Source organism: Corella eumyota, chromosome 5 (genome assembly GCF_963082875.1).
Source record: "Corella eumyota chromosome 5, kaCorEumy4.1, whole genome shotgun sequence".
Lineage (NCBI taxonomy): Eukaryota > Metazoa > Chordata > Ascidiacea > Phlebobranchia > Corellidae > Corella > Corella eumyota.
Window position 1 is genome coordinate 3,637,820 of NC_137494.1, and position 21,377 is coordinate 3,659,196.

A 21,377-nucleotide genomic window follows, 5' to 3' on the forward strand; every position below is an offset into this window, starting at 1 on the left:
GTACATGAATATAAGCGACTGTAACTTATGATATAAGTTTTTTAACATATGGAAAATAAATGTACGATTGCAAATTCAATTTACTTTGGGAACGTGACAATAAAAATGTGGCAGGACAGGGCATCAACGCACAGGGTATTTAGATGTTATAGCCGGCACAAACTCCTGGAAATGGCGCTTTTTTGGATATCGATGGCGCCACAACCATTCGTCCAAATACCCCGGCAGGTTTTCTCTTGGAATTCCCTTCATCCACTTAAACTTGCGCTTCATCTCACCCCACATGGATTCGATGTCGTTGGTGTGGACACCTCCCGGCGTAACAAATTGAACCTGGTGATTCACCGTTCGGTGAATAAAACCCAAATCTGGTGATGTTAAAATATTTTTAAAGCAGATAGCTACTAGTAAAAATTAAAAAAAAATGACAGTGAATTTACTTCCTAAGTTGTTATATGCCGCCAACAGTCGGTGTGAATTGTCGTTCCTACCGCAACGTACTTGAGAATTAATGCTTCTAGTGTTTGACTAGTGCGATCGGGCACCAATTCCAAAAAGCATTGCCTAAAATTAAATTGTAGTTGTAATTGTGCCTCACTAGTTTTAACGAGTTTAACGTGTATGTAACATACTTGGTTGTGGTGTCAATGCCTCCGAAAATCCACTGCTGCGTGGGCGGGGTATTTCCCTAGTATAACGTTCCATTTTAATACTTTTAACTTCTAACACTATTTTTAACTACCATTCGTTGAAATAAATATGTTTTTAAAGTTTAAATCTACAATATAAATAACATAAAATGATAAAATCCTTAAGTTTACACAAGAATCAAAGATCTATTTTATAGGTAACCTTGTTTTAAAAAATGAGGACTAATACAAATTGGTTAACTTCTTACTATACATGCTCGTTGAAATAATCTTTATATTTCAAGAGTACCTACAGATGCTCAAAATTAAAACACATCAACCTCGTGGAAAAGTTAGAACGACTGCAATCAGACTATGTTTTCTTATATGAAGCTTTATTGTTAAAAAACAATTAGGACTGTGACGAAATAAAAATAAAAAAGCTAAACTACGAATGTGTATTTTATGTATTTCTATGTTTCAATCTTGTGATTTTTCTTTATTTAATTTGTATTAAAATTAGCTGTGATGCTAGTTTGAAATAGTGTACTTAATTATTGGTGCTATTATTTTAGTAATTTTTTAAAATATGACCTGCCAATGATCATACAATATACTTTATCTTCAATTTGTCCTCAATTTTAACTTTTAAAGCTTACGCATTTTCCGCTTGAAAGCGATAGAGTTAATTTGATGGGTGATTGCTGTGGGTAAAGTCTTCTTCTTTCGTGCAAACTTTAAATCGTTTAATTTGGTTAACTAAAACTAGAGTTATTAACCAATAAGGGTAGTTTATTGGGTAATATTAATAATTCATTAAACATATTTTAAACTAATTTTTATTGTTTTTGAGAATAAACGCCTAAATAATGACGTCATGCAATGTAAAATTATGACGTCATTTCAGATTTTAAAAAATCTGGTGGCACATTTGCCATAGTTAGGTTATAACGCCTTGTTCATATAGGAAAAAAAATATTATAGGGAAAAAAAAAATATTATTCTCACAATTTATTTTATCATTATTTAAATACCTAGCTAGCAAGATGGCAAATTACGTTTTCAAGACACTTAACATTTGTCAAGATTGACTGATACTGTAATTAGTTGTAACTTACTAGTTTATTGTATGTTAGATATTAAGTAATTTAAATAATAAATTAAGTCAGCAATGCCAAATGCATATGCCCGAGAACGTGACATAGCTGACCATGATGAGGGAGGTGGTCGACAACGCGAGATTGTTCTTGAAAACAAAGATCTTTTCATTCAGAAAGTTCATATTTCCGGACTTTTACGCACAAAATCAGACTTTATAGTTGACGATGTTAAACCTCTTTTTGATGCAAAAACATTTCTCGATGTTTACAAACAATCGCTAGTCTGCAAAGAGAAGTTAATGTCCAAAGGAATATTCAACGATGTAGAAGTGATGATTGATACTTGTGATGCTTACAAAAATTTATCCAAAGATGCAATCCAGGTAGTGTTAAAAGTAAAGGAGAGAAGAATTATTGGAGGAGAGGTAAAGACAGAAATGTCGAACACAGAAAAACCAAACTGGGTTATGCGGCTCGTGTCACCGAATATTCTCGGCCGGGGCGAAAATTTTTCAGCGTCAATTTCAAACTCACTTTCTGGTACGAATAATGCTCATATTTATCAACCCACTGACTTTCAAACTTCATTTACAAAGCCATACAAAAATTCCAAGTTTACAATTTCAGTCATTCAAGAAAAACAGGATTGTTTTTGGTCAAATTACGACCAAACAACAAAAGGTGTCGAAACGTCGTTTAATTTTCCACTCCTAGGAAATCAACATCAACTATCATGGCAAGGCCAATGGAGAGAATTGCTGTGCGGAAATCGAAACTCTTCGTTTGACGTACGAAAACAAATGGGACAGTCATTAAAATCGTCAATCCTTCATTCTATGGTTATTGATAAGACCAACGACACAATTCTTCCGACAAATGGAGTTTATTTTAAGATGCAAGAAGAGATAAGTGGGTTGGGGGGTGATGTTAAGTTCGCTAAAGAGATTGTGGAAGCAAATGTGTATGCCAGTATATTTGATAACATTACTTTTGCTCTGGGAATGAGATCCGGTTTCATGGTTAACTACGGCGGTGATTATCAATCGAGGATAAATGATAGGTGAGATTTTTTTAAATTAAAATATCACCAAAATAAGACTAATACTTGACCACAAGTATATTCATTATGATTAGTTAGTGCAATCACATTATATATTCATTGAACGATTTAACCAATTTAAAGACAAAAATTCGGTTAAAAACCTTTTAATTTACCTGAACAAATGTTTTAATGCAGATTTTTTATTGGTGGACCCCTTACTCTTCGTGGTTTTGGATTCAATCAAGTTGGTAAAGAAAATGGTGAAAATAACTTGGGTTCAACTGCGTTCTGGTTGTTTGGAGCTCATATTTACACTCCCCTTCCTTTCTATTGGTCTGCAGTTGGTAGTGGATCCTGGTTGGGTAATTTACGAACACATTTGTTTTTTAACGCCGGAAATTTGTTTGATGTTAATAGAGAAATTGGTTTAAAGGGTAATTTTGAATTGGGGCGTAAAAATGTTAGACTTTCGTGTGGTATTGGGTTGGTTTATCGTTTTATGCAGAGTGCACGATTTGAACTTAATTTTTGTTACCCAATAAGAGCACAAGCTTCAGATAAATTATGTGATGGAGTTCAATTTGGAATTGGAATAAGTTCTGTTTAAAATATATTGGGCTTTTTTGAATTAATGTTTTATGTGTTAAATCATGTTGTGATTGTGTAATAATGATATTTAATTTGTTATTTCTAGCAAAGAGTTTGTTAGACTACTATTGTTAAATTATAATGTTTAATAAATTAAAAAAGCAAATTTTTTTGTATATTTTTTTAAGAGGCTGTTAAGAGAAGTATTGTACAAAGTCACATAAAAAACATACACTATGTATAAAACACAATTATATACACAATCTTACAATATTTAAGGCAAATTAAATCACCCTGATAAAAATTACATGTTAGACACAAAACTATAAAGTTTGCAATGCAAAATAAAACATTAACTTACATAACACTGTAGTAAGTAAAAAACCAATAAGCTTTTGCCAATCAATCTTAATTTAATAACAGCTTGAAATAATAGTGGTATATTGAAGAGATTTAAAAAAATTAACACATAATGTTTTTACTAAGTATTTTAAGTGTCATTTATAAAAACAATTCAGCTAGGCCACCTGCTGCTGATACTCCACCTCCAGCGAGTGGATTTAATTTTGTAACAAAAGGCGCAACCTTAAGTGCAGTTTTACCAATAACATTTCCTAATCTATTGACTTCTTTTTTTCTTTGATTAAACTCCACTTCAGCAAAATCATCAAATTGCTCCTTAGCTTTAATAAAAAGATCTTCAGTTTTAATTTTTTGCTTTAGAACATGAATTTGTTGCTGTTTAGCAATTTCATGTAATTCCATAAGCTTAGAACTGTCCAGATTTTCTTCACTTTTACACAACTGTATCAATAAAAAAAAATATGTTTTTTAAATAAAAAATAAAAAACTAAAATATTATTACATAAAGTTGTTTAGATTACTTTATTTATTTGATGCAAGTAGTTCATCTTTACTTCTTGGAGAAATAAGTTGGATTCATTGGTTAAGCTTTCCTACAAGAAGCAAAAAATTACAAGTTCTACAAATTATTTCTAATTTAATGTTCCACAACCAAGGTCTTCTACGCATATAAAGTGGTTTAAAAGTTAAACCCTTATATATTACATTTACCATTTTCAAATCGAATTCCTTTTGTAAAATTTTAAAATATCTGTTCATGTCCTGTTTTAAATAACTTTTAATATCGGATCTTATTTTTTCTGGATTTTTATCAGCCTTCTTTTCAAACTTGTGAAAGACTTTTAATTCTGAAATGTTATGGTATTCGTTTAAATTCTCTTTGGCAAAAGACTCGCCTTGTAGGTACTGTAATAAAACCAAGTTATTTAAAAAAAAAAAAACAACTTTTCCTATTATAAATTTAACTTTTAAATGGTGATTAGTATATTGGTAATATAGAGGTTGTGTGCTAGCTCTTTTTTATTGCATTTATTAAAAAATCAGATTTTTGAACTTAATTAGAATGTTAAACCAAATATTTAAAAGACACAGTGTTATTGTGTATCCAAAACACAAAAAAATTACTTAAATAAAACTTACCCTTCCCATTTCATTCTCATAAAAATCAAGAAGTTCACATCTAATTTTTTTAAACTCAATCATGGCTTTTATTTCTATTCTTTTAATAAACTGATCCTCAGCATACTGGAGAAATTGCTTTTTAGCTTCAGAGAAGATTTTTTTGGTTTTAATTTTCTGTTTTAGAAGATAAATTTGTTCTTGTTTAGCCGTTTCATGTAGTTTCTTAGGCATAAAACTGTCTGGGTTTTCAACTGCGAATGCCTGAATTTAAAAAAGGGTAAACTTTACTGTTCTAAAGATAAGATTATTTTTTTTAAACAAAAGGTTGAATAAAACTGTTTATGATACCTTATCAATCTGATGCAAATAGTTTGTCTTTATTTCCTGAAGAATTAACTTCGACTCATTATCTAGATATATCTATAAAATAACAAAAAGTTTAAAAAAAGGTATTTATTATTTTTATGTCACAGAAAATTAAAAGATTTATATGTAAAACTTCTTTTTTTTTACCTTATCGGCAGCAAATTGCAATTCTAAGTTTTCGAAACAATTGTCTATGTCGTTTTCTAGAGTTTCTTTAACTTCTGATCTTTCTTCTTCTGGAATTTTTTCAGCTTCTTTCTCAAAATTCACTACTGCTTTTTGTTTAGTAACTTCGTGGTATTTCATTAATTCTCTTTCCTCATACAATTTGCTTTGTAGGTACTGAAATAAAACAATATTCAAAACAATTCAAATTTGGCAAATTTTAATAGTTTAGGAATTAACCTTTTTTGGCCTTCCAAAAAAACAATTACCTAAACCGTTAGAATATTTTACAAAATACAAATAAAAATTAAAGTTACCCTTTCCATTGTGTTTTCATAAAAATCAAAATGTTTGCATTTAATTTTTTTGAATTCATTTACAGCTGCCATCTATAGATACATATTGATGCAATATTAAAAAAATTGTTTCGCATTTATATACATTAAAAGTTTACATGTAAAATTTTATTAGGCATTATTTTTTATTAAATGTTGGAAATTTTTTTGATACATCACCTTGTACTTCTTATTTCTTTTTTCAATTTTCTCAAATAATTCATCTGCAACTTCGTTAAATCGAGTTCCACATTTTGCAGCCCAACTTTGGTTAATATTAAGTATATCAAAGAGTTTCACAGCTCTTTCTTTGCATTGTCTATGAGCTCTTAATATTTTAATTGGCTCAACATAATGGCCTTCAAATTTCTATAACATTTCAATTTACATTTAACTTAAACAGTATTTTTAGTTCATCTGGCTTCACTGTAGTCTGTTAGTTTGGACTTTTTAGCTTATACAAAAAAAAAGTTATTATTTATTTATTTTTTTTTTTTGTATATATCTTTATCCTTGATGTGGGAAAGTCGAATGCATGACTTAAACATAGAGTAACATCAGTTACTCCGACCCAGTCTCGAGTTGCCTGTGGCAGTTTGGGATAGTATAGAATATAATTGCCCAATACTTATACTGCTGATTAGTATAAAAAAGTGCTGGCTCAGCAGGAGTTCATACCGTTAATAGCACTTTATTCAAGCGCTAGAGCATGAGGTCAGTGGGGATTGAACCCACATTATGCTGACGCAGAGTTAAGTCTACATATTTTAAATGTTATTCACCATTAGGTTTTTTGTAAATGGATTTGACAAATCTGAATTTAATTATTTTAGATAAACTCACATTATTCATAAGTTCGTAATATTTTTCTTTTGCCAGATTCATAATTTCCGTTTCCTTTGCTTTTGTCTTTTGCTGAAATAAAAATGTTTAATAAAATTTTTTTAGGACATTATTTAAACCAGATAAATTAAAAAATTCAGTTATTATCTATCGCAAAAAATAAATTATTAAGCAAACACCAAAATACAACAAACTTTTTTTATTCTGTTAGATTCTTTAAATTTTGACATTTCCTCATGTAGTTCAGTCAAAAGCTTTTCTTTGTGATTAGATCTAAGATTAGTGTTTCTCCCAAGCTCACACTGTTCAAATGCATGTAAACAACTTGCATGAGCAGAGTTATGGGCCATTTTATATGCTGTGCTGTCAAGAACTATGGCACAATTCTGTTAAAGATTATTTTTGTTTAAAAGTATGTATTTATTTATTGTTCAATATAGTGAAAATGTGTCCAAAATTATTATTGACCTTAGATATTGTAGTTTTAGTAATGTGTTAGGCTTTAACATCTTATTCTACAACTATTCTAAATTTACAGAGTTTTTATAAAATTTTAGTGTCTAACCCGGTTCATTGTGGATATGTAGTTTTCTTTACAATAATGTGCCAAGTCTGACAATTCTCTATCCAATTCATTCTAAACATTTAACAGGGAAAAATATAAATAAATGATTTTAAAATAATTATTCAATAAATAAGCACCATTGAAAAACAATATTCTATCAAATAATTTATATTTTATTGAACATTTCTGTATACTTTTCTGTGTAAATTAAGTTCAAGAAACGCTTTTAAGCATCTTTGCATTTCTTCTTCGAGTATTTCTTTAAATTCTTCACAAAGCTGTTGGTCTAAATTTTTGACTTTTTCGTAAAAAGAATCAATGATGGCCACTTGATTTTCAGAGCAAAGTTGTTCGGCTTCTTCGAAATATTTCCCTTCACTTTCCTGAAATAAACTTTACATGTAGGCATGTTCAAAATAACAAAAAACAATTAAAGCAAGGATTTTCACTGCAATATACCATTTAAGATACTCAATTTAATCCTGATGTCACAGCGTTTTTTTTTTGTATATATCTTTATCCTCGATGTGGGAACGTCGAATGCGCGACTTAAACATAGAGTAACATTAGTTACTCCGACCCAGTCTCGAGTTGCCTGTAGCAGTTTGGGATATTATATAGATTATAATTGCCCGAAAATTATGCTACTGATTAAGTGCTGGCTCAGCAGGAGTTCATACCGTTTATAGCGCCTTACTCAAGGGTGCTACTGCATGAGATCAGTGGGGATTGAACCCACGACCCTAATGTGTGGTATAGCAAGTGTTCTTACTACTACACCACGCTGCCGGTTTTACTTGTATCGTGCTAATAACCCTTACGTAATAAAAAAATGTGCTTAAAACTTAAAAACAGTTCTTTTTCTAAACAATTTTCATTACTTGCCTGCTCTAAAACTGATTTTAAATTCTCAATCAGCCTTTCAACAATTTGCTCCAGATTATTCCTCAAACGTTCCTTTAAAAAAAATAAACAAATATTACGTAAATGACTATTTAAATAGGCAATGCACAATGGGTATATAGTTGAAATATTTTAAACTAAATTTTTATTTTTAAAACAGAAAAGTTTTTTATTCTTAACTTTTATAAATAAACATACAACACAAACAAAAGATTTCAACTTACTTTCAATATCAAATTAGTTTGAAGAAAGACCTCAAGCTGTTGGTCTATCTGCTCTTCTAAAAGTTTTCTTTGAACTTGAATAAATTTCTTGTTTCCAAATTTTAAAGATTTATCAGTATTGAAAAAATTAAGAGCAAACGACTTACAATCTTGGTGTATATCTATAAGATTTCTTTTATACTCTGGGCATATCTATTAAATAAAAATAGGTTATTACTGATAACTACGTTCACTAAAACATTGTTAGACAGTAAGTTTTTTACAATTTTATTATTTTAAATTAGTTAAATTTGTTAAAACTGAGAATGCTGCATATTTCTGATATATTATACCATAAGTATGAATTTAAAGTAACAAATATTACTCACTAATTGCATGTATTTTTCATACTGTTGCCTTGCCTTTTGGGTTAGAGTTACAATTGAAACTTTGTGATTTGCCTAAATAAAAAAAAAGCTTCAATGGGTTAACCTTATAACAGTTTAAAAATAAATAAAGATTTAACAAATTTATTCTTAAATAGGGTACTAACTGTTTTTACTTTGTTAAGCGTTTATTTAGTTAATTTAACAAAAAAATGGGCAAATTTTAAATTTGTGTATTTCAAAACAATACTACCTCTAAAATCAGTTCCACCTCTGGCATTTCTCCACGTTCAAATATTTCAAAATATAAGCTTACAAGATTGATAAAATCATGTCCCATGACATCAAAGCCATTGTTTTGTTTTACAACGATGTTTTTGGGCTGAAATAGCTGGTCTTGTAAGTGGTCAACCAATTGTAAAAACTTTTGATCAATATCTGTGAATATATAGTATATATAGAATATAAATAAGACTGTACAACAGTCATTTAGTTTAAATTACCGCAACCTTGACACTCCATGTTTTTTTTTATTTGATGTGTTTTTTTCGCGCATTATTATAATTAAATAAAAATAGGCTATACAATAAATATTACATCAAAGCGACAGAAAAAAAATGATAAAATCAACTTTATGATTTAAAACATGCCAAAAGAATTATTGATTGCTTAAAAATTTTAAGTAAGATATAGCATGGTCACTAAACCCTCTATGTTATTTGTAACAGCCTAAAAAAATCTGTAAAAAAAAAAACTACATATTTAAAATATTTTACCTTTTAGAAACACTAAACTTCCTTGTTTTCCCCTCTCAGCTACTACTTTTCCAGGATAGGGCAACAAAAAGCATTGCAAACTCGTAAAATACTTGTTAACATTGTCAGCTATTTCCTCAGCCACCTCCTGTCTACTTTGGTCTAACATTTTTCGTAAGTATTTATCGCCGCCTTTGAATCCTAAACTCACATCGGTATCTGACCAATCTCTAATTAGATAAATTAATTCCTGCAAATTATGATACAGTAAAACAATAATTTATATTGTTGAACCAAAAATCATAGCTTAAAAGACGGTTGGTAAAATACTATTTTTATGATAAAGACAAAAGAAATAAAATTGTGATTTGAAAAAAATTAAAAGTTTAACTTTTAATAAAACTTAAAAAAATAATTTATGTACTTGAATTGGAGTCAACATTCTTTTGTCTGTGAAAACTTCATTTGCAGTATTTACATAATCAACAATAAACTAAAAAATAAGTGTTATTCTATTTAAAAAAAATTTTGACTATTTTTTTGGCATGGTTTAAAAAATTTTAAAATACAAAAATATTTTTACTAATCTTACCTGCAAATTTTCAAGGTCATCTGCACTTATTCTTTGCGAAACATTGTAGATTTGAACCGAAGAAATTAGGGTGCTAAGGGCAAATATAATTGAAGATTGCTTCGAATCTGATAAATAATCAACTGCTCCCTCAGTGTCCAATAAAAATAAGTTAATCTAATAAAAATATATATTTTTGTGAAAAAAGTTTAAAAAAAAATTCTCCAAAAAAATTTTTTTTTTATTAAATTTGAGAAAAGTTATATTAAATTTAAGTTATATATAATTTCGGTTTATGATTTTAATAATACAGCTAATACAATATACTAACTGTTCTTCCATTTAAAAGGGTGACAGGAAATGGTTCACTCCATATCCATATTCCTTTAGTATCTCCTTCATAACCACCTCTCCAGTGAAAGCCATTCACTGGTTCTAAAACTTGATTTTGGTCGTGCAGCCATTCCTCTGGCTGCAAAAATTTAAATGTTATACACACACACTCATATATATAATACTTTCAATATATAAATACATATATATAATCCAGTGGATATATATAATCCAGTCTGGAAAGTAGGGCAGCGTGCACGCACGAGATTTTTTTCATTAAAAAAATGCACGCCTGGAATTAGCGTTTTGCTCGCCTGGTGTCTTAAAAAAATGTGCACGCACAGTACTGACGCCTAAAACACGCCAACATAAATCACGCGTGCACGCCTAGACCGAAAATTTTGGTACGCGTGCACGCGCGGTCACGCAATTTTTTACGCTTGCACGCACGAGATCTCGTCGAAAACTGCCCTACTTTTCAGACTGATAATTACACCAATTAGGGAAAAATATTAACTACATACAAATCTGTAAAAACTCTGAATATATTGTTAAACATGCCAATATAGCTGCCTAAGATTTAATACTTTTTACTGTAACAATTAATATACCTCATCGGAACGTAATCTGTGCAAAAAGAGGTTTAACAAAAACGATTTTCCTTTGCGAAAGGCTCCGGTCAATGAATACAAAGCAACGGGGTTGTCTTTAACACTAGGGTCACCAAATATTTCTTCAAGTGCTTTTCTGTTCAACTTTAAACCATTGTAGTTCTCATCCAAAACGTTATTTGGACGTATAAGCTGTACTGGTTTTCCGTTCCTTAAAACTAAAACATACGATAGATTATGTAAATGACGTTTGTTTATGTTAACACGTGCGTTTGTAAATTAGTGTTGTCAAATACATTTTTTTTATTTTACCATCAGTACAAATTTTCATTATTAAAATATAATTAACTTGGCTTAAAAAAGTGGTGTTCAATAACTTAAACATTTAAAAACACTAGATTAAACTTAAATTTATATTGTTAAATATTTATACCGCGATTTTTAGTTATGTTTTTTCTTAAAATTTTCAGATTTTCTTCAGTCAGCTCAGGAGAAACATCTACAAAAGATATGTAATTTTTGTATCTATATTTTACTGTAATAGTAGTTTTTTTCACTTACTTGTAGCGTTGATCGAACTTTGTATTTCACTTGTTCCAAAACCTTCCCGTTTTAATTGCGAAACTAACTCAGAATAGTCTTCGTCAGAATCCATATTAAATTTTTAAACCATACTTATATTTTGTTTGAATAGTACTAATAAATGTATATGTGTTAAAATTATATTAAATAACCCAAAATTTAAAAATAATTCAATATTGAGCATAATAAAAGCTGAAAAGCAAAAATATAACAACAACCGTTTTTAACAGTAATTTCCATAAAATTTAAATGTTTCCATATTTTTAAACTTTTTGTTTTAAACATCTTTGTATTCCAATTTCACGTATGGTTGTAGTTTAAGAAAGGAATTTACAAGCCAAATACACCCTATCGGATTTCATAGTTCTATTACAATCGGAAAGTTTCTGTGCAATACAATATAGTTCCTCATAGAGAATTTATAAAGCAAACTTAATTGACGTACCAAGCAATTAGCTTTTTTTAATGTTCAAGGTCAAAAAAGGGCAATTTTTACAATATTTTGTTTATGTCGCGTCTTTTTGTTCTATTGTTATTCTATACTTTTGTTTTTAACAAAATTGGACTGAGCACTTCCGTGTGACATTGAAAGTAGAATGTTATCTTTATAGTTTGAGTATTATTTTTGTTACAGTATATGTTTATTTGTCCTATAGAATAAAAAAGCAGGAACCAAACTAAGAAGAGAACAATATTTTGACAACACAAACGTTAAAATGTTCTTTTTCATTTAAATAAAATATTTTAATACCTATTTACCGGGAATCATGCAGTTGTCAAAAATATTGTTTGTAAAAACAATAATTACTCTCAAAAAACATAAAATTCAGCAGTTGAGGTTCGCAATGATTTGCTTGTTGCAACCAAACTACACCAGCAGTTTTATTGTCAAATATATGGTGTGTAGCAACCATTTAACGACTATATATTTTTTAATGGTAACAGTAATTTACGACTGTTTTAACTTATTGATAGGTCACTATTAAGTAAATTGTTGATCAAAATAAGGTCTCAACAAGCGAAATATAGCGCACCACAACTTGTGATCTTTTTACATTTTTGTAATGCAAAAATAGATATATATATACCAAGGTTCGGTAGTGTGGTATATCTGTCAGGTCATTAAATATAGCTTATGTAAAAACAGTTTAACTTAAAATTATAATATCGCCTCAGATAAAATTGGAAACTCTGTGGTATAAAAATAGAGTGACGTCATAACGCTAGATGACGCATTGTAAATATCATGATACGACAAATTTTACGCTCCGGAAATACTCGTTTTATAAACAGGCAAGTTGGGCGTCTAATAAATCAGAAAATTTTCGTTCTAACAGGTGATAAACCAACGAAATTAACACTGTTTATGGGAGTCAGTAATACAAAGGAAAGAAATATGTCGACTAACGAAGGTAGGTTGCTTAAATAAGGCCGGACAGCCGGACGCTGGTAAAATTCGACAATTTTTTGTTAAAAAATTAAAATAAAGTACATTGAATTTTAAAGTAAATATCTCTTGAAAAAAATGCTCAAGAAGTATATGTGTTCCTATTTAAATTAAAGAATTTGTACCAAAGGTTTTAATATTTTAAATTAATTTTAATATTTCTTTTTTCAGGTGCCAAAAAACCTATTGATCAAGAGGAGTTAAAGCAAAGATTAACTCCTCTTCAATACAAAGTTACCCAGGAAAAGGGAACAGAAGCGTTAGTATATATATATATAAAAAATTTACATTAAAATTATTTGTAAAATAAAAGGTATATATATATAAAACTGGCATGAAAATATTTTAATTTGAAAAAACATTCCGTTCTAGGCCTTTTAGTGGAGAATATGAAAAAAACAAAGAAAAGGGAATTTACAAATGTGTTGTATGTGGAAACAACCTTTTCAAGTAAGAAAATGATTCATTGAATTTAATATTTTATACATTTTTAGGATTTGAAACGTGATCATGGTTTTCCCACACTTATTTTTGTGTTAAAATGTGACCCTTAAATAAGTTTGTATGTTTATATTTCCAGATCGGACCACAAGTTTGATTCTGGTTCAGGATGGCCTTCGTTCTACAAAGCATTTGATAAAAACGCGGTGACTGAAAATGTAGATGAAAGTCATGGCATGAAGAGAGTAGAAGTAGTGTGCGAAAAAGTAAGTAAACTCAAAATTGTTACAAGTTTTGAGAAACTTTTACAAAAAAATTAATTTCAAGATAAAAATCTACTTTTACATTTTCGGGGTCTTTTAAACTTTTCCATTCCGATTAAATACAACTTTAATGGCAATAGAGCATTCAGTTTACTAATTACTTTAATGATCTGTTTTTGTAGTGTGATGCCCATCTTGGTCATGTATTTGATGATGGTCCACCAAAGGAAGGAGGACAGAGATATTGTATGAACAGTGCGTCTCTTGATTTTGAGAAGAAATAAATAAACAATAGTTAGAATTGCATTTATATATATATTCTTTTTATATGTTGGTATAAAATTACACCAGAACAGTTTTATGTATTTTTGAAGTTATTCAGAACATTGTCGAATTGAAATTTTTTTGAGTAGGCTATACAAATATTTAAAAAAAATTTATTGTGGTAAATTTTAAAGAGTTTTTACAGCTTTTGTGTTATTGTTGAACTTTTTGTCATATGCTTTTATTGTACATTATCTGCCTTATGTATTGCATTATTACTTTCTATATTGGAAAATAAACCAAATTTTCCTAAAATAAAACTTTTGTGTGTTTTCTGTAAGTTATGGCCTAATTTTAACAAAATTGGATTCCTAAATAAGTATTTAAGTTAAAGACTATCCATGTTCTTAAAGTTTTCCTAATAACAAGCGAACTAAAAAGAAAAAAGGTGGTTTGTTTTATTGAATAATAGTAAAGAACACGAAAGGTGACATTACACCTGTATAATGAAATTTTACCTAGAACACAAATAAATATTAATAGCAGCATGATTATATTGCTACAATAGCAAGGTAAGAGGTATGAGCACCAATTTTACACTGCAGCAAGTGGAATTATTCTTTGATGTTAAAAAAAAACCATAGCATGGTATTTTAATATATTTTTTAGATTGTATGTAGTTGACCTGACAATTGATTATTTTTTTAACTGATTGTGTACTATATCTTAAAGCAGATTTTAACATAATTGGTCAAATTTTAGCAGCAAACAAACTCATATATTTTGATACTAATTCAATAGTTTTCAGCCTAGTACAGCTCCAATACCGACAGCAACTTTGTCTTTTTTAATATTGTAAGTCCCAGTTAAGTTTAGACTAATTGGAAGCGGCATTAATTTCTTTTCAATTGAACTTCCAATAGTCCATTCTGAAGTCAACATTCCTTTAAAATATTTGAACAAAGTTAACGTTAACAATACTATTTTTTTTTGTATATGTCTTTATTCTCAACATGGGAAGGTCGAATGCGCAAACTAAACATAGAGTAACATTAGTTACTCCAACCCAGTCTCGAGTTGCCTGTGGAAGTTTGAGATATTATGGATTATAATTGCCCAGTAATTATGCTGCTGATTAAGTGCTGGCTTAGCAGGAGTTCATACGTTTATAGCGCCTCACTTAAGGGCGCTACAGCATAAAAGCAGTGGGGGGACAGAACCCACAACCCCATGGTGGTGTATTAAAAATAATGTTCAACACTACCAAAGGCAAGACTGTGCCGGAGCACAAATCTTAAAAAAAATATTTTATGTATAAGTATCATGGTTTTTTTATGCAGTAAAATGATAATCTTATTATAAAACCTATACTTTTTCCTTACCTTTAAATATGAGGTTCATTTTCGGCACATCGAGTAGGTAAGCAAAAGTTGTCACACTTTCCCAATTTTTAAGTGAAGCTTCAAGTTCGACTCCAACATGAACATTCTCGTTTGCTTTTCGATAAAAACTTGCATGTAATCCTCCCATACCCAAGGTAGTGGCTAACTGCCAGTCTTTGGCTAAAAAAAAAACAGTTATATAAATGTCAAAAATAAATTTTATTGTAAATTAAAAGTCGAAAAAACAATTTATTGAAGCAACCCATACTTGCATATTTCCCAGCCATAGTAATAATAGCTTGTTGTCTTGAGGCACCTTTCTGGTACAATAATTCTGATCCGATAGCTAGTCTCGGGGTAATGGCTTGGAGGTAATGGACAATTAACATTCCTATAATAACAAAAATATAAAAATTAAAACAAGCAGTGTAACATAGATACCCTAAACATAGAGTTCCATTGGTAACTCTAATCCGATGTCAATACTTTGTCATTGTGGAATATTATTAAATGTAATTTTTCGATAACTATTCTGCCAATATGTTTTTAACTTATCGGGAGTTAATATAGTTTCACTTTATTTAAGGGTTTCTGCTTGAAGCCAGCGGGGATCAAACCCAGAGTCTACTGTATAGAGATAAATTTTTGTCAAATTTTTTATGTTATTTATTTTATAGCACAAACTATACAACTCATCTTTTTAATACAAAAGCAATTGCAGGAAATTATATAGAATGTTTTTACCAGTTCCGTTTAATGGATCAGGGTCAGCGGTAACCACAGACAAGGTTGAGTCTTTAAATTTAAAATCTCCACCAACTTGGACAGATTGCAACTTAGATCCAGCCGTCTGTTACAATATCAAACAATTAGTTACGTCAAAATGTAAGAAAAAATACCTTTGAGCAAAACAAAAAACAGAAAATGATTTTAAAGATTGTATACAACAGAGTAACAAGCTTTTCTTAGTGCCTACATGTGATATATTAAAAAGCAAAAAAGGTAGAAACAAATGATTTAAAATTCTCGTCAACGAACCTGAGCTATGCATTTTAAGCGAAATAAGTCGGTGACTTGGTGAATAAATTGAGCTTGCAAATTTCCCTCATTATTCATTTCACCAACCATTACTGGAAAAGCCTCGGTTGGACTTGGTTGTTTCGAACCAACAAAAGTTGAGCCAAAACTGTAAGTGGATTTCTCATTGTTTAAATGAACTGTGTGTTGGACCTAAACATAGATGGGATTTGATGTCTATATATATATACTGTGTTTTGGCCATGCTAAATTTTAGATTAACATAAGCTAATTTGACTACAGAATTGGCAACATAATTAAAGTACCTGAAAATGTGAGCTCAGTCCTTTGTTTGCAACAAATCTTATTCCCTCAAATGGCTGGAATGCTAGGTCTAAAAATTTAATTTAATAATTGCTAAAACAAACTTAAAAGTAAAATTTAATTGAAAACAATATATGAAATGCAAAAATTTTTAACAAACATTTTTATTGTATATATATACATCAAATCAATATACCAACAAATCAATTAAAATTTTTAAACAAATTTCACCAAAAATAATACAAAAACCTGTATAATATATATATACAACTTTTAATGGGTAATTGTGTGCAGACATTAAACAAGGAACCTTAAAAAAAGTTTTACCTTTGCATAGTTTGTGTAACTCTTCAAAACTTCCCAAACCATCTCCTTTTGATTTTGCCTCTGTTTTTGTATCAACAGGGGTGGATTGTGGTGTGACAGGGGGTGTTGTTGTGTTTGGGGGAATGACAGGTGGAGTAGGGGTTGTAGTTGGGGGTTCTAAAAATATCAATAGCCTGAAAGTTTACCGGCAGTGTGGTGTAGTGGACAAGCAGCGTGGTGTAGTGGACAAGCAGCGTGGTGCAGTGGTGAGAAAACTTGCTACAACACACACGAGATTGTGGGTTCCATTCCCACTACTCCCATGTTGTAGCGCTCTTGAGTAAGGCGCTTTAACTGGTATGAACTCCTGCAGCATAATTATTGGGCAATTATATTCTATAATATCCCAAACTGCTTAAGAAAACTTGAGACTGGGTCAGATGTTATTCTATATTCGACCATCCCATATCGAGAATGAAGATATATTCAAAAAAAAAGTATATTTTCTGATTTTGTTACCTGTTACCATTAAAAATAGTCAGATAGTGTATAAACTAATACTGTATAAAAATTTAGTTGTATTATTTGAAACAAAAAAATCTAAAAATAACCTGGTTCAGGTGCAGACCCCCAACTCCAACTTGCTGCGTGGGCATTTCCCATTTCCTAATTTTTCTCAATGTCAAATTTTATAATTTTTCTAAGTTTAAATTTTTAAGCTAAACCTATTTTGAAATATATTTACTTCTACAAACAAAGACCAATGCTTGCCTGTTGTAAAATAATTAAGCAATACAAATAAGAAAACTGCAAAAGGTATATTACATTATACAATTTTTAGCATTTACAACTCCACAAATGAATTCACGTGCTTTACATACATTTGTAATTTGTTATTCACAAGATGGCGCAATTTTAGCGTTGTCAAATAAAAAATTTTTGTAACAAAAAAATATCGAGATTGAAAAAAGTTGCCAGTTAACTAAAACAAAGAAATTAATTTAAAAATAATCAAAATATTTTTTTGATTATTAAAACAATTAACTTAGGAACATTAAAATATTAACTTCTTGATTTTCTACATTAAAATAACTAACGAAAAACTATCTTAAAAATCTAAAACAGAGAATAAGGCCATCAAGAATGTACACTGTAATACATTAACAGCGGATTTTAAATTTTTAGCCGAACTGCTTCCCATAAATTTAATTTTTGAGTACTTTTCCAAAAGTGTTTCAACATCGACGTTTTCAGAGTGACCAAAAGCAAATTTCGAACGACAAACGTCAGCAATGTTGGTTAATTCTTTATTTGCTTCCCTCACACATATTAATGTTTGAAATGACATCCCTGGGCATTGATTTGTTGGTGCCTCTACGTCACCAGGAAGTCGACAAAGCCTGTCACGTGACTTTAAATTTATGCATTTATTGCATGTAGTCCATAATGACCATGTCGTCCAAGATCCTTTAAAACAATTAAAACCTTCGCAAATCGAATCACCGATTCTTTTAGTGGCAGTATCTTCTACGTTTATTTCGCAATTATTCAAACCACAAACGCGGGTTTGTACTGTAAGACAAGCTGAGTTGCACACGTCGGCTTCGTCTACCCAACCCCCCCATTTACCCATGTCTTCCAAAAAACAAAAACCCCACTCCGTGTGAAATTTGGTAACGTTGTCAACGGTGCCGCACCAAAACCTCGAAAGCGCATTTTGTGAAAGTCGCGGGAGAGATATACCAGCAATTTGAGGTGGTTTAGCTACGTCATGACGAACGCAATTTTTGTAACTTGTCCCTTGCCACACGAAAGGAAAAAAACATGGAAAAATGCGTTTCTTTAACCGCCTGTTTGGGTCGTACGTTACAGCGTTAAACAGACTAATTGTACCAGGACAAGCTTTGACGTGGCAAAAATGGACGGTATTATCAATACTATCAGTACAATACGGTCTTGGCTTTAGTGCACCCTCATTTTTGCACAGGGCTTCAACACAAGAATCATGTGGAGCGGGTATGCTAGAAAACTCAACGCCGCGCGTTCTAGCATCGAAACAATTAGTGTGTTTATCACATAACTGTGTGTTACAAGGCCCTCCTTCTTTGTTTGTTTTTCCGATGCAGGGCAAATAGTTACAACGTCTAAAAAGCTTTGTTTTTCCGCTACCACATGTCGCCGTGCAACCTACTTTACTCCAAGACCCCCATGTTCCAACATCGTATTTCGAACATTGTCCGTTTAATTCTTCTTCAAAAATATCAACGTTTCCCATACCAACACCACACCAGTTTGCTCCAAGATGTGAAATGCAATGGTATGTATAAACGCCTGACACTTTAAACGGAAAAACGCATACCTTGCCTGTGTTTTTCATGGGATATCCAACTGTTCTAACTTTACCTTCTAGAGGTTTGCATCGCGGAATGTCACAGGCTAAAATAGTGTCAATATGTGCCGCTGTGTCTAATTCGGTGAAACAAAATGGCAGAGTGTAAGTTTGTGGTAAAACATTTCTACAATAGGAATGATCTTCAGCGACATCACTTAGGGCATATTCTTCCTCTGATAGCCTTAAGCTTCTAAAAGGGGTAGTTCTTGCACGTTCCCACGAATAACATTCACCTTTATGTCTGTAGGGTGGAACATAACTAGAAGTCCCCAAATATTCTACGCCTATTCCATTTATACATTCCTCGCACTCTTGTGTGTTACAAACGCCAAGAAGTTTGACAAGCGGAGCGTCTTCATCGCAGAATGGGTACATGCATTGTCGAACATATTTGATTTCTCCACCGCCACAAAATTTGGTACATCCGTTTTTTTCCCATATAACCCAAGAGGAAAATGTTCCGAGGGCTGCTGTCGGGCACCACCCCCACTGTTTTGACCCACTTATATGCGGACCCTGATTTTCTATTTTTATGTCTGTAGAACAAAAATATAGATAAACTTGAAACCTGAACAGGAAATGAGTGCATTGTCCGTAGCATGGTTTGTCATGAACAGGTCCTACAACTGTCCGTACTTCGCCCTCGTGCGCTGGGCAGCGAGGTACATCACAATAACCCCATCGACTATTCCCGGCTTTGTTGTCTGCGTAACACCACGGAGCAACGCGATGACCAACAGGACTTGGATTTCTACAAGCACGAGTCGCGTTTACTCCGAACTCTAAAAAACGGTGGGAATAGGGTTGATTTTTCGGCCATTCCTTGCATTCATATTTTTCAATAGTTGTATGTGCCGTTCCCGTGTAATACAAACCCTCTCCGATAAAGCAATCAAAGTGGTCAACCATAGTTTTCTGCCAGTTGCAAGCCTGTGTATTGCATTCACTGCCATCCATAAATTTTTCACCATCACAAGGATGGTACATGCATTCACGAACCAGTAGTTTTTTACCACCATCGCACATTTTTGTACACGATCCGGAATCTTTCCATTTACTCCACGTGCCTTTGAACTTTTTTGGACATAAGGCAACTGTCGTGTGGTCGAACATTGTGCTTACAAGTGGGCAATAAAAGTTGGGTTCGCCCGTTTCTACTCGATGCGCAAAACATGTGTGATACCAATCATCATTGTATTTAAATGGAAAGTGACATGGTTGTGCCGTTTGTGCCATTCCAGCATGGGGTATTGTGTAAGGGATCGTGTCTAATCCTTGAGTTTCGTTGCAATGTTCGGGTTGACAATATTCCCATATGAGATTTTGTCCAACAAAACACCAAGGCAAGGCCCTATGGCCGCCAGGGTTTCGGCAATAATTCTTTCTTAATCGACTAAAATGACTTGGTTTAAATATAGTTGTCTTATTTTCAAAACTAGACCAGTAAAGACAAGGTTTAGTGTATCCTTTGTAGACGTAACCAGAGTAACTTGCTCCGTTGCCATTTAAACATTTCATTAAAGTAACACATGCGTGTGTATTACAAGGTTTACCTCCGCTATGTAGTCTGTACCTTTCTCCAGCACAAGGTTGATACAAACAGTGTCGTTCTGATACAGTCAGGCCACCTCCACAGCGCTTTGAACATTTCTCTGAGGCTTTCCATTTCGACCAGGTACCCTCCACATGTCGTGGACAATAACCGTACACGGTATGATACAATCCAAGATTCAGTTCCTCACGCTCTGCTCTTGCTGTTACCTTAGAAGCGGGTGGTTTAAAACCAGACGGAGCCGGTCTAAATCCGCAGTAATTTGCTTTATTAAAACTCTGTGTACAGTTGTAGTGAATTGTTTTATCCGCGCCTACAAAAGGAAATACGCAAGGTTTTGGGGGGCCTTGACGTAGCATATTTTTCTGACTAATTCCAAATACTTCGTACGGATTTGTCGGGCAACGAGGTACATCACAGTACTCCCATACCGGAGTAAGTCTTGGACGTACATAGCACCACGGTCCATAGTAAACCAGAGGATTAGGATTGCGGCATAAATTACTATCAACTGTTGGATAACCTTC

The 21,377-nt window shown here is 31.7% G+C and overlaps 4 protein-coding genes across 4 annotated transcripts; 2 read left to right on the forward strand and 2 right to left on the reverse strand.

The window, feature by feature from the left end:
- The first annotated feature begins 1,685 nt into the window (after positions 1–1,685).
- On the forward strand, positions 1,686–3,417 carry LOC145752767 (sorting and assembly machinery component 50 homolog). Its single transcript, XM_082569100.1, has 2 exons — positions 1,686–2,789; positions 2,967–3,417. The coding sequence occupies exons 1-2, from the start codon at positions 1,801–1,803 to the stop codon at positions 3,376–3,378; spliced, it is 1,401 nt and encodes a 466-aa protein (XP_082425226.1). The 5' UTR covers positions 1,686–1,800; the 3' UTR covers positions 3,379–3,417.
- A 138-nt stretch (positions 3,418–3,555) lies between these two features.
- On the reverse strand, positions 3,556–11,682 carry LOC145752605 (uncharacterized). Its single transcript, XM_082568909.1, has 23 exons — positions 11,442–11,682; positions 11,314–11,379; positions 10,881–11,098; positions 10,268–10,408; positions 9,958–10,113; positions 9,790–9,858; positions 9,387–9,615; positions 8,864–9,048; positions 8,614–8,685; positions 8,246–8,437; positions 8,004–8,075; positions 7,313–7,501; positions 7,119–7,190; positions 6,748–6,939; positions 6,554–6,625; positions 5,891–6,079; positions 5,693–5,764; positions 5,358–5,552; positions 5,193–5,264; positions 4,863–5,105; positions 4,434–4,628; positions 4,244–4,315; positions 3,556–4,163 (listed from the first exon to the last, which is right to left on the reverse strand). Exons 1-23 carry the CDS (start codon positions 11,533–11,535, stop codon positions 3,861–3,863), a joined length of 3,360 nt encoding a protein of 1,119 aa, XP_082425035.1. The 5' UTR covers positions 11,536–11,682; the 3' UTR covers positions 3,556–3,860.
- A 1,011-nt stretch (positions 11,683–12,693) lies between these two features.
- LOC145752059 (peptide methionine sulfoxide reductase MsrB-like) lies at positions 12,694–14,199 on the forward strand. Its single transcript, XM_082568253.1, has 5 exons — positions 12,694–12,874; positions 13,081–13,168; positions 13,282–13,359; positions 13,490–13,616; positions 13,796–14,199. The coding sequence occupies exons 1-5, from the start codon at positions 12,709–12,711 to the stop codon at positions 13,895–13,897; spliced, it is 561 nt and encodes a 186-aa protein (XP_082424379.1). The 5' UTR covers positions 12,694–12,708; the 3' UTR covers positions 13,898–14,199.
- Positions 14,200–14,331: 132 nt separating this feature from the next.
- Positions 14,332–17,673, reverse strand: LOC145752362 (mitochondrial import receptor subunit TOM40 homolog). The gene is made up of 8 exons (XM_082568637.1): positions 17,518–17,673; positions 16,928–17,083; positions 16,603–16,670; positions 16,298–16,489; positions 16,004–16,109; positions 15,528–15,650; positions 15,260–15,439; positions 14,332–14,821 (listed from the first exon to the last, which is right to left on the reverse strand). Exons 1-8 carry the CDS (start codon positions 17,567–17,569, stop codon positions 14,682–14,684), a joined length of 1,017 nt encoding a protein of 338 aa, XP_082424763.1. The 5' UTR covers positions 17,570–17,673; the 3' UTR covers positions 14,332–14,681.
- Positions 17,674–21,377: the final 3,704 nt, after the last annotated feature.

What these genes read in the sequence shown, in the direction of transcription:
- LOC145752767 (XM_082569100.1), top strand. Translation starts at nt 1,801, where the DNA reads ATGCCAAATGCATATGCCCGAGAACGTGACATAGCTGACCATGATGAG. An exon ending in CAATCGAGGATAAATGATAG is followed by an intron (nt 2,790 to 2,966) that starts GTGAGATTTTTT and finishes GTTTTAATGCAG; the next exon opens with ATTTTTTATTGGTGGACCCC.
- LOC145752605 (XM_082568909.1), bottom strand. Translation starts at nt 11,535, where the DNA reads ATGGATTCTGACGAAGACTATTCTGAGTTAGTTTCGCAATTAAAACGG. An exon ending in TGCAATTTGCTGCCGATAAG is followed by an intron (nt 5,265 to 5,357) that starts GTAAAAAAAAAG and finishes GTTATTTTATAG; the next exon opens with ATATATCTAGATAATGAGTC. An exon ending in AGGAATTCGATTTGAAAATG is followed by an intron (nt 4,316 to 4,433) that starts GTAAATGTAATA and finishes TGCTTCTTGTAG; the next exon opens with GAAAGCTTAACCAATGAATC.
- LOC145752059 (XM_082568253.1), top strand. Translation starts at nt 12,709, where the DNA reads ATGATACGACAAATTTTACGCTCCGGAAATACTCGTTTTATAAACAGG. An exon ending in TGTGGAAACAACCTTTTCAA is followed by an intron (nt 13,360 to 13,489) that starts GTAAGAAAATGA and finishes TTATATTTCCAG; the next exon opens with ATCGGACCACAAGTTTGATT. An exon ending in TAGAAGTAGTGTGCGAAAAA is followed by an intron (nt 13,617 to 13,795) that starts GTAAGTAAACTC and finishes CTGTTTTTGTAG; the next exon opens with TGTGATGCCCATCTTGGTCA.
- LOC145752362 (XM_082568637.1), bottom strand. Translation starts at nt 17,569, where the DNA reads ATGGGAAATGCCCACGCAGCAAGTTGGAGTTGGGGGTCTGCACCTGAA. An exon ending in GGGGTCTGCACCTGAACCAG is followed by an intron (nt 17,084 to 17,517) that starts GTTATTTTTAGA and finishes TGATATTTTTAG; the next exon opens with AACCCCCAACTACAACCCCT. An exon ending in GCTTAAAATGCATAGCTCAG is followed by an intron (nt 16,110 to 16,297) that starts GTTCGTTGACGA and finishes ATATTGTAACAG; the next exon opens with ACGGCTGGATCTAAGTTGCA.